General features: G+C 47.4%; 1 protein-coding gene across 4 annotated transcripts in view; it reads left to right on the top strand.

Moving 5' to 3' along the window:
- Window positions 1-13,892, top strand: part of Ptpn3 (protein tyrosine phosphatase non-receptor type 3) — a 113,396-nt gene that overhangs the window by 32,901 nt on the left and 66,603 nt on the right. For 3 of the 4 annotated variants that reach the window (XM_028779884.1, XM_028779882.1, XM_028779883.1), the window contains exons 3-6: window positions 3,560-3,667; window positions 3,742-3,784; window positions 6,203-6,281; window positions 11,212-11,256. In XM_028779884.1, coding sequence (XP_028635717.1) covers window positions 3,560-3,667; window positions 3,742-3,784; window positions 6,203-6,281; window positions 11,212-11,256 — 275 coding nt within the window. Of the gene's footprint in view, window positions 1-3,559; window positions 3,668-3,741; window positions 3,785-6,202; window positions 6,282-11,211; window positions 11,257-13,892 lie in introns of those variants that run through there. The other variant, XM_028779885.1, reaches the window with a different exon arrangement.

Here is a 13,892-nt window from a genome sequence, read left to right as displayed (position 1 = left end):
AGTGGCAGTGATTAGCAGACTTGTTTCCCAGCCTTCCTCCCCCACCCCCACCCCTGCCCCAGCCCAGCTCTCTTCTTGACCTGTCTCTAAGGCCATGCTCTGCTCTTCTGAAGATGGGAGTGTTATTTATTATCAAGAAAGAGAAGGGCAAAATAGCTCAGGGAGTGAAGGTGCCTGCCACCAAGCCTGACAGGCCTTGGGACCCACATGGTGAAAGGCCAGTTCACCGGGAACGGCATGAGCCCTCGGGGAGGAGAGCCAGAGATAAGTGGAATCAGAAGGTTCCAAGTAGGGATGGGGTGAGAGGCCAGCTGGAGCCTGGGCACACTGGCTTCTACAGGGGATAATGTAGAGAGCTCGGACTTGCAGCCTGACATGGCCTGACTTAGAGTCACTCAGTCTGAAGTAGCCAGGGAGAGAGAGGGCTGAGAGATTACAGCAACAGTCCCCGAGAGAGATTCTGGTGCTGGGCAGAACAGTTTTGAGTGCTTGGCTAGAAGGTGGTACCTGAAAGATAGAGCCAATTGAACCAACTGGCAAGGGCTTGCTGTTCTGTTTTTCTGGTCTAGTTTGTCCTCTATTACCCTTCGCCCACTCCATTCATTCATTCATTCATTCATGGTCTCACTCTATAGCTATCCCCTGCTGGCCTGGAATTCGATATGTAGACCAGGCTGGCCTCAAACTCATATCGATCCACTTGCCTCTGCCTCTGCCTCCAGGATGTTAGGGATGAAAGGTGTGTGCCACTGCACATGGGATTCTATTTTAATTCCTCTGGGAACTAGAATTGACACCTGAATGTTTCTCTAGTTCAGAGGTGAGAGGCTCAGCCCAGCAAGAACACGGGGCTTTGGTGTTGCACAGACTCCAAGTCAGGTGATCATGCAGCCACTGGTTGATGGTGTGGGTGTGCCGGGCATGGCACCTCTCAGTGCCTGGTCCTCCATGGCAAGGCCAGTGTTGGGCTACTTTGTGGGTGTTCAGTGAATTACAGTTACTAATGACACGTTACATAAACACTATCCCAAAACATGTAAGTAATAATTACAATAAGTGAGAAGATAGCTTTAATGAATTAGGAGATTGTCTCGTGTGCTGGAGAGATGGCTCAGTGGGTAGGTAGAGTGCTTGCTCTGCAGGCATGAGGTGTTCAGATCCTCAGCACATACGTAAAAAGTAGCTAATGGTACACATGGCTGTAACCGAGCACAGGGGCTGGGATGGGAAGAGCCCTCGGGCTCACTGAGCAGCCAGTGTGGCTGAAAATGTAAACCTCAGGTTCAGTGAGAAATTCTGTCCTAGATATGAGGGGAGATGTGATTGAACATATCCCAGCATCAACCACTGGCCTCCACACACCCCAGAGGTGAGTGTACCCATAATTGTGCATAACACACACACACACACACACACACACACACACACACACACACACACACGTATCTGAAAACTTGGGGGAATGAGTGGGCTGGATTGTTTTTTAAAAACCCGTGAAGACTCTCTTGTGATTGATGGTGGCAGGTCCAGAGGCCTTCAGGGTGGACAGGTGCTGCCTCCTGAAAATGGCCAAGTTCATACCCAACAGACCAGATCCCATGAAGTCACGCGGAAGCTGCTGCAGGAGTGTCCAGGCGTTACCTCGTTCTCCCCGCCCTGGTCTCTGCGACCCACTTTCTGCACGTTGTCTGCTCTTAGAAGCTCACAGGAAGAGCCTCTTCTGTACCTGTCTATTTCTGACTTGCATTGTCCTGAGTTGAATGGGTTGGGTTCAAAGCATTCCTGGGAGGTCAACCTCTGAAAACAGAATTTGAAATCTCCCAAGTGCTCCGCGCCTGTTCTGTGTGCGTGTCTCACGGCGTCCCAGCTGTCTTTTGTTTGTGCAGTCAGCTTCAGATTGGGTGGGTCCACTAGAAAGATGGGAGGGGTGACACTCCACCCTGTTACCCTACTAAACTAACAAGGGTTCCTTGTCCTTGTCCCCAGGTGTACCCCACTGTCCATACTGTGTCCTCTAAGAAATCTGTCTACTGTGCCTTGACCGGTTCAAAGCACTTGACAGCGTTTTACACTCCATGTTAGTCACCCCTCCTGCAGCCAAGCAAGGAAAGAGGTGCTTCCTGTGGCACTGTCCCAGTGCCCACATGGGACTGCCCCATAAACACTGGTGCAGGCTGCTGTGTCCCGCTCTGGAGTGAAGTGTGGCTAAATGTCCCCACCGGCTTCTCACTTCAGATGACGAGAAGCAGCAGGGCAGATAATCCCATGGGGGACACAGGCCAAGTCACTTTGAGGGTATTTTGGATGGCATTCGAGTATTTTTAGCTGTTAGTAGAGAGTTTTCCTCCCTGCACACTCTCTGGGTTCCTCCAGGGGAAGGAGCTGCAACTGGGCCCCCAGCAGCCAACAGGAGCTGACCTGGGATTAGCATTTGCTGTGGGTAATCCGCAGCAGGTCATGGCGTGTTTGCTGTATAATGTGTGAGTTTTCCAACTTAGAAGTCACTGGAGAACCTTAGCTAAGGATGGAAGCAACCTAAGAAAGCTAAGTTAAGCTCGCTTATTCTCTCTCTCTCTCTCTCTCTCTCTCTCTCTCTCTCTCTCTCTCTCTCTGTGTGTGTGTGTGTGTGTGTGTGTGTTTATGTAGAGGCCAGAAGACAACCTGAAATATTATTTCCCAGAAGCCTTCAGTCTTTCATTGGCCTGGAGCTTCATGAGTTGGTTAGGTTGACCAGGCTTGCAAGAGGCCAATCAATATTGGATATCTTCGTTCATTATTCTTTATTTTATGTTTTTTAACATTTTGTCTGTCTGTCTGTCTGTCTATCACCTATCTTATCTAATCTGTTTACTTATTTGAGACAGAGTCTCACTGTGTAGCCACAGCTGGTCTGGAACTCCCTATGTAGACCAGGCTGGCTTCACATTCATAGAGATCTGCCTGCCCCTGCCTCCTGAGTACAAGGATTGAAAATGTGCATCACCACTAAGATACATTTTTATTTTTGTGTCTCTGTGTTAATAGTGTACGTGCAGTCACAGGCCAGAAGAAGGCATTATTAGGCCCCCTGTAGCTGGTGTTACAGTTGTGAGCTGCTTGGCTTTGGTGCTAGGAACAGAACTTCAGTCTTCTGCAAGTTCTGGAAGCATTCAACCACTGAGTCATCCGTCTAGCCCCTGCCTTAGTTTTTTGAGATGTGATCTCACTGAACCTGAAGCTTCCATATTCAGCTAGAGTGCTTGGCCAGCAAGTTCCAGGGTTGTGTCTTCCCCCGTACACACACAGGTTCTCACGCTTGTAAGGCAGGGAGTCTACCGACCTTTCTCCTCAGTCCCTTAAATCCAGAGTGTCTGAAAGCGTATTAATGTAGTTTGTCTTAACCTTACTACCGTATCCCTCCTTGCAGCCTTGTAACCCAAAATTTATTAATGCTTTTGTTTCTGTGGGACGTATTTATTCATAAAATCTCAGAAAATTGTACTTTCTCTTTTACCTACTGTTAAAATAATTGTGACTTCTATTTCTTGGTTCATTTTAATACTTGATGGTTTTCATCTAGAAACAAGATTTGGGCCAGTCCCTTCTGGATATGGCCTATGGCCACCTGGGCGTGACGGAGAAGGAATACTTTGGCTTGCAACATGGCGATGACCCAGTGGACTCTCCTGTAAGTGCTTACATGTAAGATGTGCCGCTTCCCTCCTTGGGTTGGTTTCATAGCTTATTTTTCTCACTTAACAGAGATGGCTTGAGGCAAGCAAACCCCTCAGGAAGCAGCTGAAAGGTGGGTATGATCTCGCTTCGCTTGGTCATGGGATGTATGGCAAACTGTCTTCCCCTCATTGGGGACTTAAGGGGTGGTGGGTTCGGGGTCAGGGAGAGATGCTTCAGAGCAGCCTTGAGGGTGAGGGGAGAGGAGGCGGCTCAGGACAAGGAGCATTCAGTTGTTTTTCTAAGGAAGCAAGTGGATGAAGGATAATCTTTTTTAGCCTAGTATACGAGAGACATAGAAGTGCTGGGGTGATGTCTTAGGTGGTAAAACTGGTGGCTGTACAAGCTTAGGGACCTGAGTTCAGATCCCTAACACTAACTTAAGATGCTGGGTACTGTGGAGCGTGCCCATAATCCCAGCGCTGGAGACGAGACAGGAATTCCTGGATTTTGCTGGCCAGACTGTCTAGTCAGAAAGTGAGCTCCAGGCTTAGCAAGAGACCCTGTCTCAGAAAACGAAGATGGAGAGCAGTGGTAGACGACCCCTGACGTCAACCCGTGCCCTCATGTGCACATGCAGACACCCGCACACACACACACATGCACACATAAAGGGAGACCGGCACAAACTCTCATCATTTCCAACAGCACAGATGCTGGTTCATCCATAATGAGTGGGCCTCTCTCTCTATTGCTCTCAGCTCCCAGTGGGACAGCTACTCCAGCCATGCCCAACCTGTCCCCTGGGCAGCCCTTCACATCCTGGTTTCCCTCATGGCTCTTGTTGGCCCCATATGTACCTAGTGTCCCAGACTAACTTGACTAGTCTGCAGGACTCTGTCTGAACCACCCTTCAGTCTCCTCTCTCTCTAGTAGATTCGTTTCTCCTTGTCCCTAAGCCCATCTCCTGCTATTCCTCAGGGCTCCTCAGATACTTCCTGTTGTCTGAAGGGAAGTGCTACCTCTCCTCTCCCCTCTCATTTCTTCGCCCTTGTGGCTGAGCACTCTTGCTGTCCCTTCACAGTGAGGTGCTTTAACTGCCTCTCAGGACTGTTCTGCTCAGCTCCTGACCCTTCACGATTCTTGACACACAGGAGGTGGCCAGTCACGAGAGGCAACTGTTTGTCATCCTCTCTCTGGCTTATCCTTGCAGCAGACACATCCCCAGTGCTCAGACCAAGGCAAAGCACTGTGCTGAGCCTGGGAAATGCAGTCCAAACCCCATTTGAACCCTGCTATCATGGTCAAGTGTAGAAGTAGAAAAGAGGAATTCCATGATAGTACTCTGTACACCCACGCACATGGACACACACACACACCCTCACTCACGCTCTGAATACACAGAAGAAACAAGAAAAACAGAGAGACCTTGCCTGAGACACCAAAATAACAGTGATAGAAGCGGGAAGACTGAGGAGGTAAGACAAAGACAGGCCATGGAAAAACTTTGCTACAGAGCTAGCGCCACCCACTGGCAGCTAGGTGTGTATACAGAGGCACACAGCTACCGTCAAAGATTCTTTTGGTACCAGCCCAGAGGTGACAAAGGAAGGAACTAAGAGATTTAGGGGATGTGGGGGAGGTGTAGAGCCAAGATGAACAAGGCAGAAGGCAAGATGAGCAGAAGGATCGGCCAGCTGGGCAGCCCACAGAAGGACTTGGATTTCAGAGAGCCCGAAAGTGCTACCTGAGCCTGCAGACAGGACCTTGGCATATTTACCAAGAAGTCAAAAGGTCTCCTCATGTCTTGGCAACATGTCTTGATCTTCCAATGCCCTAACCCTAACTGGTCTGATCTTGTATCAGACACGTGGCTAGTTTTAGCCACAAGCAAACTGGCGCTTGGTTTTGATGCCTGCGTAATATCTGAGTGACTTGTGTGGCACTCAGAATCTCGGTGACTATTTTAATACACTCTGAACTGAAATCGTAAAAATGGTTTCCAGTTTCAAAAAGAAAAAAAAAAACATCAAGTCAGAAACTTCAGTGCTACCAAATGTTCTGGTCTTGTCACTGGCTACCTAATCCAGAGAGCTGTTTACATTTCTCCATCTGTAAAGTAGGACCACTTAGCATGCAGGCAGCCATGGTGGTGTCAGGGTTCTAGATGCTACCTGGAGACATTGGGAAAGCATAAGTCACTATGTAAATGTAAGCAGCTGCTGTTCTTTGTGAGATTTATGTATAGATGCTAATTTAAGACTTTTAAACATTCTTAATACAGATATCCTTGTTTGAACAGGGCCCTAAGGCAAACATACAGCCGGAAGTGGGTGGTACCACCATTGAAGTATGCTATATAAATACTTTTGGTGTACTTGGAGACTTCTAAACAGTTAACTTAAACATTCTAGATTTGAAACCGGGGCTTTTATAATGGGTAGCTTGTGGTGGAGTGATAAGTATTCCCTTAGGGAGAGCAGCAGCTATGTTCATGGACTTTTTTGTTGTTTAAAGGGAAAACCTAATTTGTTTTTGAAAAATGTTGTAGGAGGTTTCCCCTGTACCCTGCATTTTCGAGTAAGATATTTTATACCTGATCCCAACACACTGCAGCAGGAACAAACCAGGTAATAACCTTTTCCTCTTGACATTCTCTGTCCAGTATATGCAAATTAGTAGCTGCCAAAAGTGTACTCTTTGTTTTCTGGCTATGGACAAGTAACTTGATTGGGTATAACCGCCAACCATCATGAAATCAAGTAAAAATTGGATTGAAATTATAATCACAGGTTTGTTTTCAGTTTGTGGCCTACATCCTTCTGCCCCAGTCTGGTAAAATGCATGTGGGTACCTTCGCACCCTCTCTCTTCCTGCCTTTATCTGGTAAGCACTGTGAATACCAAGGTTGCTAAGTCAATTCTTGTATTGCAGGCCTGGAGTAGGGCAGTCACCCAGGGGGCGAATAGTATGAAATCTGAGGGATTGAAGTACCTTGGGGATGACAAGACTTAGCTGAAACCAGAACTTTCCACCAGGTCTCCGTTTGTAGGGGTGAGGAAGGAGAACGGGTTCTGGCTGGACCTGGCTTGTCTGCTGGGTGAATCAGCTGGTGTAGGAAGTTTGTGAGGCAGATAAGAGAAGGAAGGCTGTGATAGGAGCTGTTTACCCTGCAGGGCTTGCAGGCTAGGCTGGCTCTGGTTGGTCCTGGCAAGTGATTTTTCTGGGTGGGGAAACTGGAGTATGCAGGGTGGGAAGGGTACACTGAGAAAGCTATTACCTCAGGATGGGAGATGGGGCCAGCCGCTTCCCCTGTCTCATGCCCATGCTGAGTCTTTCTTTAGTATCCCTTTGCTGTTCTAAAGGAGGGAAGCTGTCTCCCTGGGATGAAGCAGAAGCTGTTGTTCTAGGTTATTGAGACCCATTTTATCTGAAAATCATACCAAAGAGATGCCATTAGCTCAGACATAGAATGTTCTCTCAGTTTTTAGTTTCTTCTCTTTTAATGATAATTACACATCGTATTTTAGCTTTTGATATGTTTAAAGGCCAGTTGTTGGTTTATTACTCTGTTTTTCCTGCTTCTGTATATATTACTTTTCTCCACAGAAGCAGGTCTTGGGGTGGGATTGCGTTTATCACTTCGGTAAATGTGAAGTCTGTGTCAGGAAGGCCTAGGTGGCTCGTTGGGAAAGCACAGTGACGTGCCTGCTGCTTTGAATGATTTTGGTGCCTACCGTCCACCTTCCCCCTCCCCCCCTCCCCCACATGCACACTCACACACCACATTGCTCTGGACTAGGGACAGTGTGGAGACATTCAACCCAGCATGTCATGTCATAAGTTAACTGACATAAAACTGGTGACATCATCTGTCAGTATGTGTTTGAAACTACCTCTCTAAGGTTTCCTCAGAACAGTACGAAATAGTTTGGTTGAGGGATGCTTTTTAGTTACATGAAGAGCCAGACAGAATGGTACGCACCTCTAATTGTTACTGGGGAGGCAGAGGCAGGAGGGGTCCCTTGAGCACAGAAGTTTTAGGCCAGCCTAAGCAACCTAGCAAGACCCTATCTCAAAAAACCAAGATGAAAATGTATGTGTATGATCACTTGACAGCGGTCCTCTATATCTCATCCCTGGAACGATGGAGCCCCGGGTGTATGGGACTTCGTATGCACGCTCAAGCTTTCAAGTGGAAAGGCTTGAGGGAGATGCCCCAGGACCAGCCTCATCTCATGGTCCCCTCTCGTGCCCTTCACAGCCATCGGCTTCTACACCCCTTAGGAAGGAAGTGAGACCTGTGGAGTGGGCGTCACTGTCTCCACGTTCATCCAGGGAGCCTCCAGGGAAATGTAGAGTGGAGAGAAGCCTTGTGGAAAAGTGAGGCCATCTTCAAACCCCCAAAGTAGCTGCGGGGATGGGGAGCAAGCAGGGCTACAATGGGGAGTAGGCTTTAGCTGGAGATGAGTATAGGCCTAGTAGACTAGTATTTGTTCTAACCGAAGTTACAGGTCAGTTAGGTCTGTCTGTGTTACTCTTGCAAGTCACTGGTTCTAATCTGACATCCACCCCCACTCCATGGCCCACTTTCCACCCTGAGGTGCACAGTGGACAGTCAGTCCACTAATTCCCCTTGAGCAGCAGGTACGAGGTATCTCTGACTCCGCAGGAACAGGGGCAGCGCAGTGCTCTACAGTTGGTGAGCCTCTGGGACTATTTGATCTTTTTCTTAGCATTGGGCTTGGATTCCTCACTTAATTCACACACTGGGTTGATTTTTGTTTTGTTTTGTTTTATATGAAGGTTTTACCTATATTCCTGGCTTATGCTCTAGGTTTGCACCCTGTCCAAAGAGGACTTTCCTTTGAAGGAGGCTTGGCTCCCAAGAGTTCAGAGAAGGGATGCAGTGATGGTGGTGTTGGTTATTTTGTTTTTTTATCTAGGAAGGGGGTCAAATCATTGGAGTTTTTTGTTTTTGTTTTGTTTTTGTCTTTCTGAAGCTGAGGTCTGTTCCATTTTAAGTTCTGTTACTGTGGTAAAATATCCTACCAAAACCAACTTAGGGGAGGGAGGAGTTTGTTTCAGCTCACAGTTCCAGATTCAAGTCCGTCACTTTAAGAAAGTGAAGGGAGAAACGTGAGGTGGTTGGTCACATCAGCATCCGCAGTTGAGAACACACATATTCTCTTACTTGTGTTCAGATCAGTTTCCTCACTTCTTAGGGAATGGGGCTGCCCACATTGGGCTGGGCCTTCCCATATCAATTAACTTATTTAAGGCTGTCCCATAGACATGCCCACAGGACAACCGGATGTAGACAGTACTCCTTGGAGGCTTTCTTCCTAGGTGATTGTCATATTGACAGTTAGCCATCTCAGGAGCTGGATGGAGTACTCTCAAAAGGGGTCAAACATTTCTAAAGTTAGACGTGCCGAGTTCTCCTATTGATAGCTTTTCTTTCTTCTCAAGGATACGTACGTGTCTGTTTATCGTGAGCCTCCACAACTGCTGTCACTGGTAAATTTAGATCCTTCTGAGCAGCATTCCACTTACCGACAATCTCTAATGACAATTTGAGCTCCCTGAAGAAAATGATAAAGCCTTCTAAGGGTGGGACGCATTCCACGATTCTCATTTCTTCACATGTGATTCTGTGGGGTTGGTTCGGATGTGCTCTGCAAAGGACCAGGTGGCGTTTGGTGAAGAGTCTCCGAATGGTCATGGTCTCATTTGTGCCCGTCAGTGAAAGCACAGGTTTTACCAGTGGATCATTTATAACACCGCCCCTCTCTTCTTTCCCCCAGTATCCTTCCAGGAGGAGAGAACACTTAATTCTGGTTGAATGTTAGCCTGGATAAACATAGAAACCAACTAGAAAGAACTGGTTATGTTCTCCCAGATGGAAAAGATGATCCCACTACTGAGTGGGCATGAATTAGCACAAGTATTTCATTATTGTGACCAAATTTTTAAACAAGAAGCTATTTAAGGGAAGAAGGCCTGGTCTTGGCTTACAATCCTAGAGGCTATCTTCCATCACGATAGAGGGCGTGGGTGTATGATCACAGCATACCCATGGTCAGGAAACACAGATGAATACCTGATCGGCTCACTTCCCCCCTTTATTTGGTCTGGGATCTCGGTTCAGGATTTTATGCCTCTCAGATTGAGGGTGGGTCTTCCATTTTCACTTAAACCTTCTGGAAATGCCATCAGATACACCCAGAGGTGTGTTTCCATGGTGATTGTAAATCCAGTCAAGTAGACAAAAAGGTTAACCACTCATGCCCATGTGAATAATACCATCATCGGTGTCCAATGTTTAACACAATACAAAATGGTGAGAATTGTGTCAGAGTTATGATATAGATCCTAAACTTAGTGATGACGTCTGCAGCCCACAGAGATTGTTCTTGTTGCATGTCTGTCCAGGATAAAAGAAGGCATTTCTTCAGATTGGCAATTCTGACTATAGAGGGTTTATTCAGGTGTATATTCTTGAGGCCTGCTTAGTTTTGTAGTGTGATTTTTTTTATTTGCAAGTTCTTTATCATAGAAGTTTAATAAGTTAAAATAGAGATGGTGTTACAGCCTCATAGATTTCACTGGGAGGCTGACATGAGGAAGAAAGTCACAGAGTACCAGGCACCCAGCCTCAGACTGCACACAGGAGCTTGCAGTGCGTTTGAAACATCTAGGTCTCAAAACAGCCAGCTCCGTGACCTTTGTCAACCCCAAGGAATATGAGACTGGTTTGTTTAAATCGCCAGAATGATCTCTGCCCCACCCCAGCACTTCTGCGCCATCTGTATTAGCTTTCAGGAGGCTTCCCTTTTGTCATCTTTGGCCAGACCCTGGAATGTCAATCCCGCTTGAATCTGGGTTTTAAAAAAGAGTGGGAGATAGGAGCCAAGCGTCACATGTATGCCGCGTCCCTAAATATAAATGCCTCCATGGTGCTTCCTGGCCTTACCAGGGCTCTTGATGCTGGCCTCCTTTTGCTCTCTCTGTCCCAGGACAAAGATGCAGCCTGCAGGGCTCAGGGGCCTGGAATAGTTTGCCCCCGGGACAGCTCCAGGCTTTCAAAGCTGACTCTGATGCTTGCAGGTCCTGATAACTAGGCTACTTTTCCTCCAGCTCCCATGGTTCTTAGGCTTCAAGGAAAAGCCCAGCTGGGTGTTGCACTCCAGCCAACCTGTGATCTTCACAGACCCACCCCCTCTTAGCAGTTTCATAGAGGAATGGGTGTGTGTGTGTGTGTATGTGTGTGTAAGTACCCATGTTTAGAACAATGGTCTGTAAGTGTGTGGGCAGCTTGTACAGAATGCTGTGGGTCCCTGTGCAAAAAAAGCCCATGCAGCAAGCTGGGGGAGGGGAACACTCTTAGCTCCTACCCCATTTATCCCCTCAGCCCTCCCTAGCACAGAGGCACCTAGACAGTTTACAAATAGGTAAAATGGTATTTGCATATACTCTGTTTTTCAAATGTGTGCTTTTGTCGTTCTTGCTTGCTTATCAAATTTTGAGCGCTTGCTAATAAACACCTTTGTTTCCCAGGCATTTGTATTTCTTACAACTGAAGATGGATGTTTGTGAAGGAAGGTAATGAGAATTTTGAATTCTTCTTTTCCTGTCAGACTAGCCAGGTTCCTGGTTTTAATCTAATGAACATGCATTCCTGGCAACAGGATTCAATTTAAACCAATCCTGTATGTTAGGCTGCTTTCAACTCCCTCTTGGTTTACAGAGGCTAATGATGGAGAAACTCCATTCCACTTAACCACAATTTTATACAAAACACACAGTGATCTTTCTGGTAAAGACTTGGGGAATTTTAAAAGGGAAGGAAAGATTCTGAATGTAAAACAGGCTTAGGTGTAAGTTAGAACCACTTCTGAGACCGTGGTATTTATGGGTGATTTGTCTTCTCTCTGGGAGGAATTGTGTTCAGATGAGCATCTGCGTGTGAGTCAGCATACTGGGTGTATGTGTCCAGGCCGTTTCAGTGCTTGGAAGGTGTCTGAGACTGGCCAGAAACAGAATTAAAATTCCAAGCCTACAAAATACCATCTTCCAAATCCTTAGTATCTTCTTTTTAAAAAGGTTTTTTTTTAATTTATTATTAGAGATAGAGTGGAGTGTATTTGTGCATATGCATTTGCCCACGTGTACATGTATTCACACTAGTACACATGTGTGCCATCAGTTCTCTCCTTGCACCTTTACAAGGGTTCTAGGGATTGAACTGGATTCACTAAGGCATTTGCAGCAAGCACCCTTACCTGCTAAGCCCTCTTCCCTGCCAGCCCCTTAGCCATTTTTTTTTAACCTCATGAAGAAAACCGCAGCAGGAGAAGGGCCTATTTACTTCAATTCTCCACATCCCCACTTCCTCCTATGAGTTTAGTTCTACTGTAGACGGTCATCAGAGGCCATTGGCCTGCTGCATCACAAGGAGGCTGGCAGTTGTGACTCATGACCTTAGGCAGGAAGCCCATGAGCCAAATGAGACCCATATGGGCAGTGGGAATCCCAGTTGGCCTAGGGTTTCAGGAGCTCTGCTGCTACATGGCCTAGAAAAGTCTCTGTGGGGTGCTGGAGATAAGCCAGGTTTAGGGTTGATGGAGAAAGGAGATTTCCCTAGACAGCAAGAAGTCTCCCCCATTCCAGCTGGAAGCCATAGGTGGTTGACTTGCAGAAAAACAGGGAGAGAAGGGGCTTCTCATGCCCACTGCAGGCGTGTGTCTCACGCCCACAGACTCGAGCAGCTGCAGGGTATTAAAGCAGGCAGGAGGTTGTGATAAGACGTCCGTCTGGAGGGACTGTGTCCATGTGCAGCAGGACAGATTGGAAGAGACCAGAGCTTCCCTCTGCTACAGTCCGGCCGGCCAGCACCTCCTTGAAGGGGCGCGGGCAGAACAGTTGACTACTTGGTGATCACCGAGTTTCAGATCTTCATGAATTCTGTGTATCGCTTCCCCAAGGTTGAACAGTAGTGCCTCCTTGCTCCAGCACAAACTGTAGACCGGGTGCTGAGGGCTCCTCTTTGTTGAGATAGCCTCATTATACTTCAGGAGAACCCGTTGTTGAAAGGCCTAGCCCTCTTGAGCTGTTCTTTGCAGTCATGGAAACCTGGTCCAGGGCTCCCTTGTATGCAGATGCTTTGTTTTTCCATAAATACGGTTCTCGCACCCATTATGAGGCAGGTTCCAGCCTGTGCTGGCCACCAGGCCAGGGCCTCCCCTTCAGCCTTCCCCAATCTCCATACTCTGGTACTACACTGTCCTCCTTTTTGCTTTTCCAAACGAGATGCCCTTTGGAATTTCCAGCTAAGTTGGTAGGAACCCGCATCCTGGATTCGATCCACCTAGAGCCTTGTCATTGTCACGTCTCAAGTGGAGACATGTCTCCACCCGCTCTCCAGCTCCAAGGGTGGTGTTGTGAGGGTAGCATTTTCCTTGAGATATCAGATCTTCTGACTTGTCCGAATAGTCACTGGTAGCCAGTGCAGTAGGAGCGTCTCTTCTCTGCAGAGATGGCTCATCCAGGTCAGTCCCCTCACTTGACACCTAGAGGCCTGAACCACAGAGACAAAGACATGTGTACAGGAGCATGGAATGCTGAGAGGGAGTACAGGCTGCCGTTGTCCTCTACTGTGTATTATGAGCACTAATCATTCTTTGAAAATTTCTTTTCTTCAGTCTCCGTAGGCTCTTTTCGTCTAGTGTGAGCATTCATAGCCTGTTTCTAGGCTGTCCCCCAAATCCACTCAGCTTCCATCCTCTAGCAAAGGCTAGATGTTAAGTGAAGCTCGTCTTAGTAGGAGACTGGTAGCCTGTGTCTATCACCGGTTCTGAAGATAGTGTCGCTCAAAACAGATAACGAACAACCCTAGGGCACATCCATAGACTCAGAGAGACACAGATGTCTGCAGGGCCACACAGAGATACTCGTGGTCATCAGGCCTTCAGATAGGGACTGCTACCTTCAGATGAACCTTCAGAACCATTGGAGTACAGTGAACAGACAGGGAAACTGCTGGGGGCCAACCATATTACACTAGCAAATGGGATGACTCATGTGGGATCTTCATGGGCTACCATGGAAACTACATGCTCTCCCAACTTGCCACGGGACTGGAAGACACTTTTAAAATCTTCTTGTCTCAATGTTGCTGGTAAGGGTGGCTGCCGCTGCTGCTGCCCCTAGCCTTTCTCAGCCCGTTCTTGAGTTCAGCA

The sequence above is a fragment of the Grammomys surdaster genome, unplaced genomic scaffold, assembly GCF_004785775.1.
Source record: "Grammomys surdaster isolate TR1022 unplaced genomic scaffold, NIH_TR_1.0 363, whole genome shotgun sequence".
Lineage (NCBI taxonomy): Eukaryota > Metazoa > Chordata > Mammalia > Rodentia > Muridae > Grammomys > Grammomys surdaster.
Note: the sequence above shows the minus strand (reverse complement) of the source record. Positions and strands in the feature narration are given on the sequence as shown.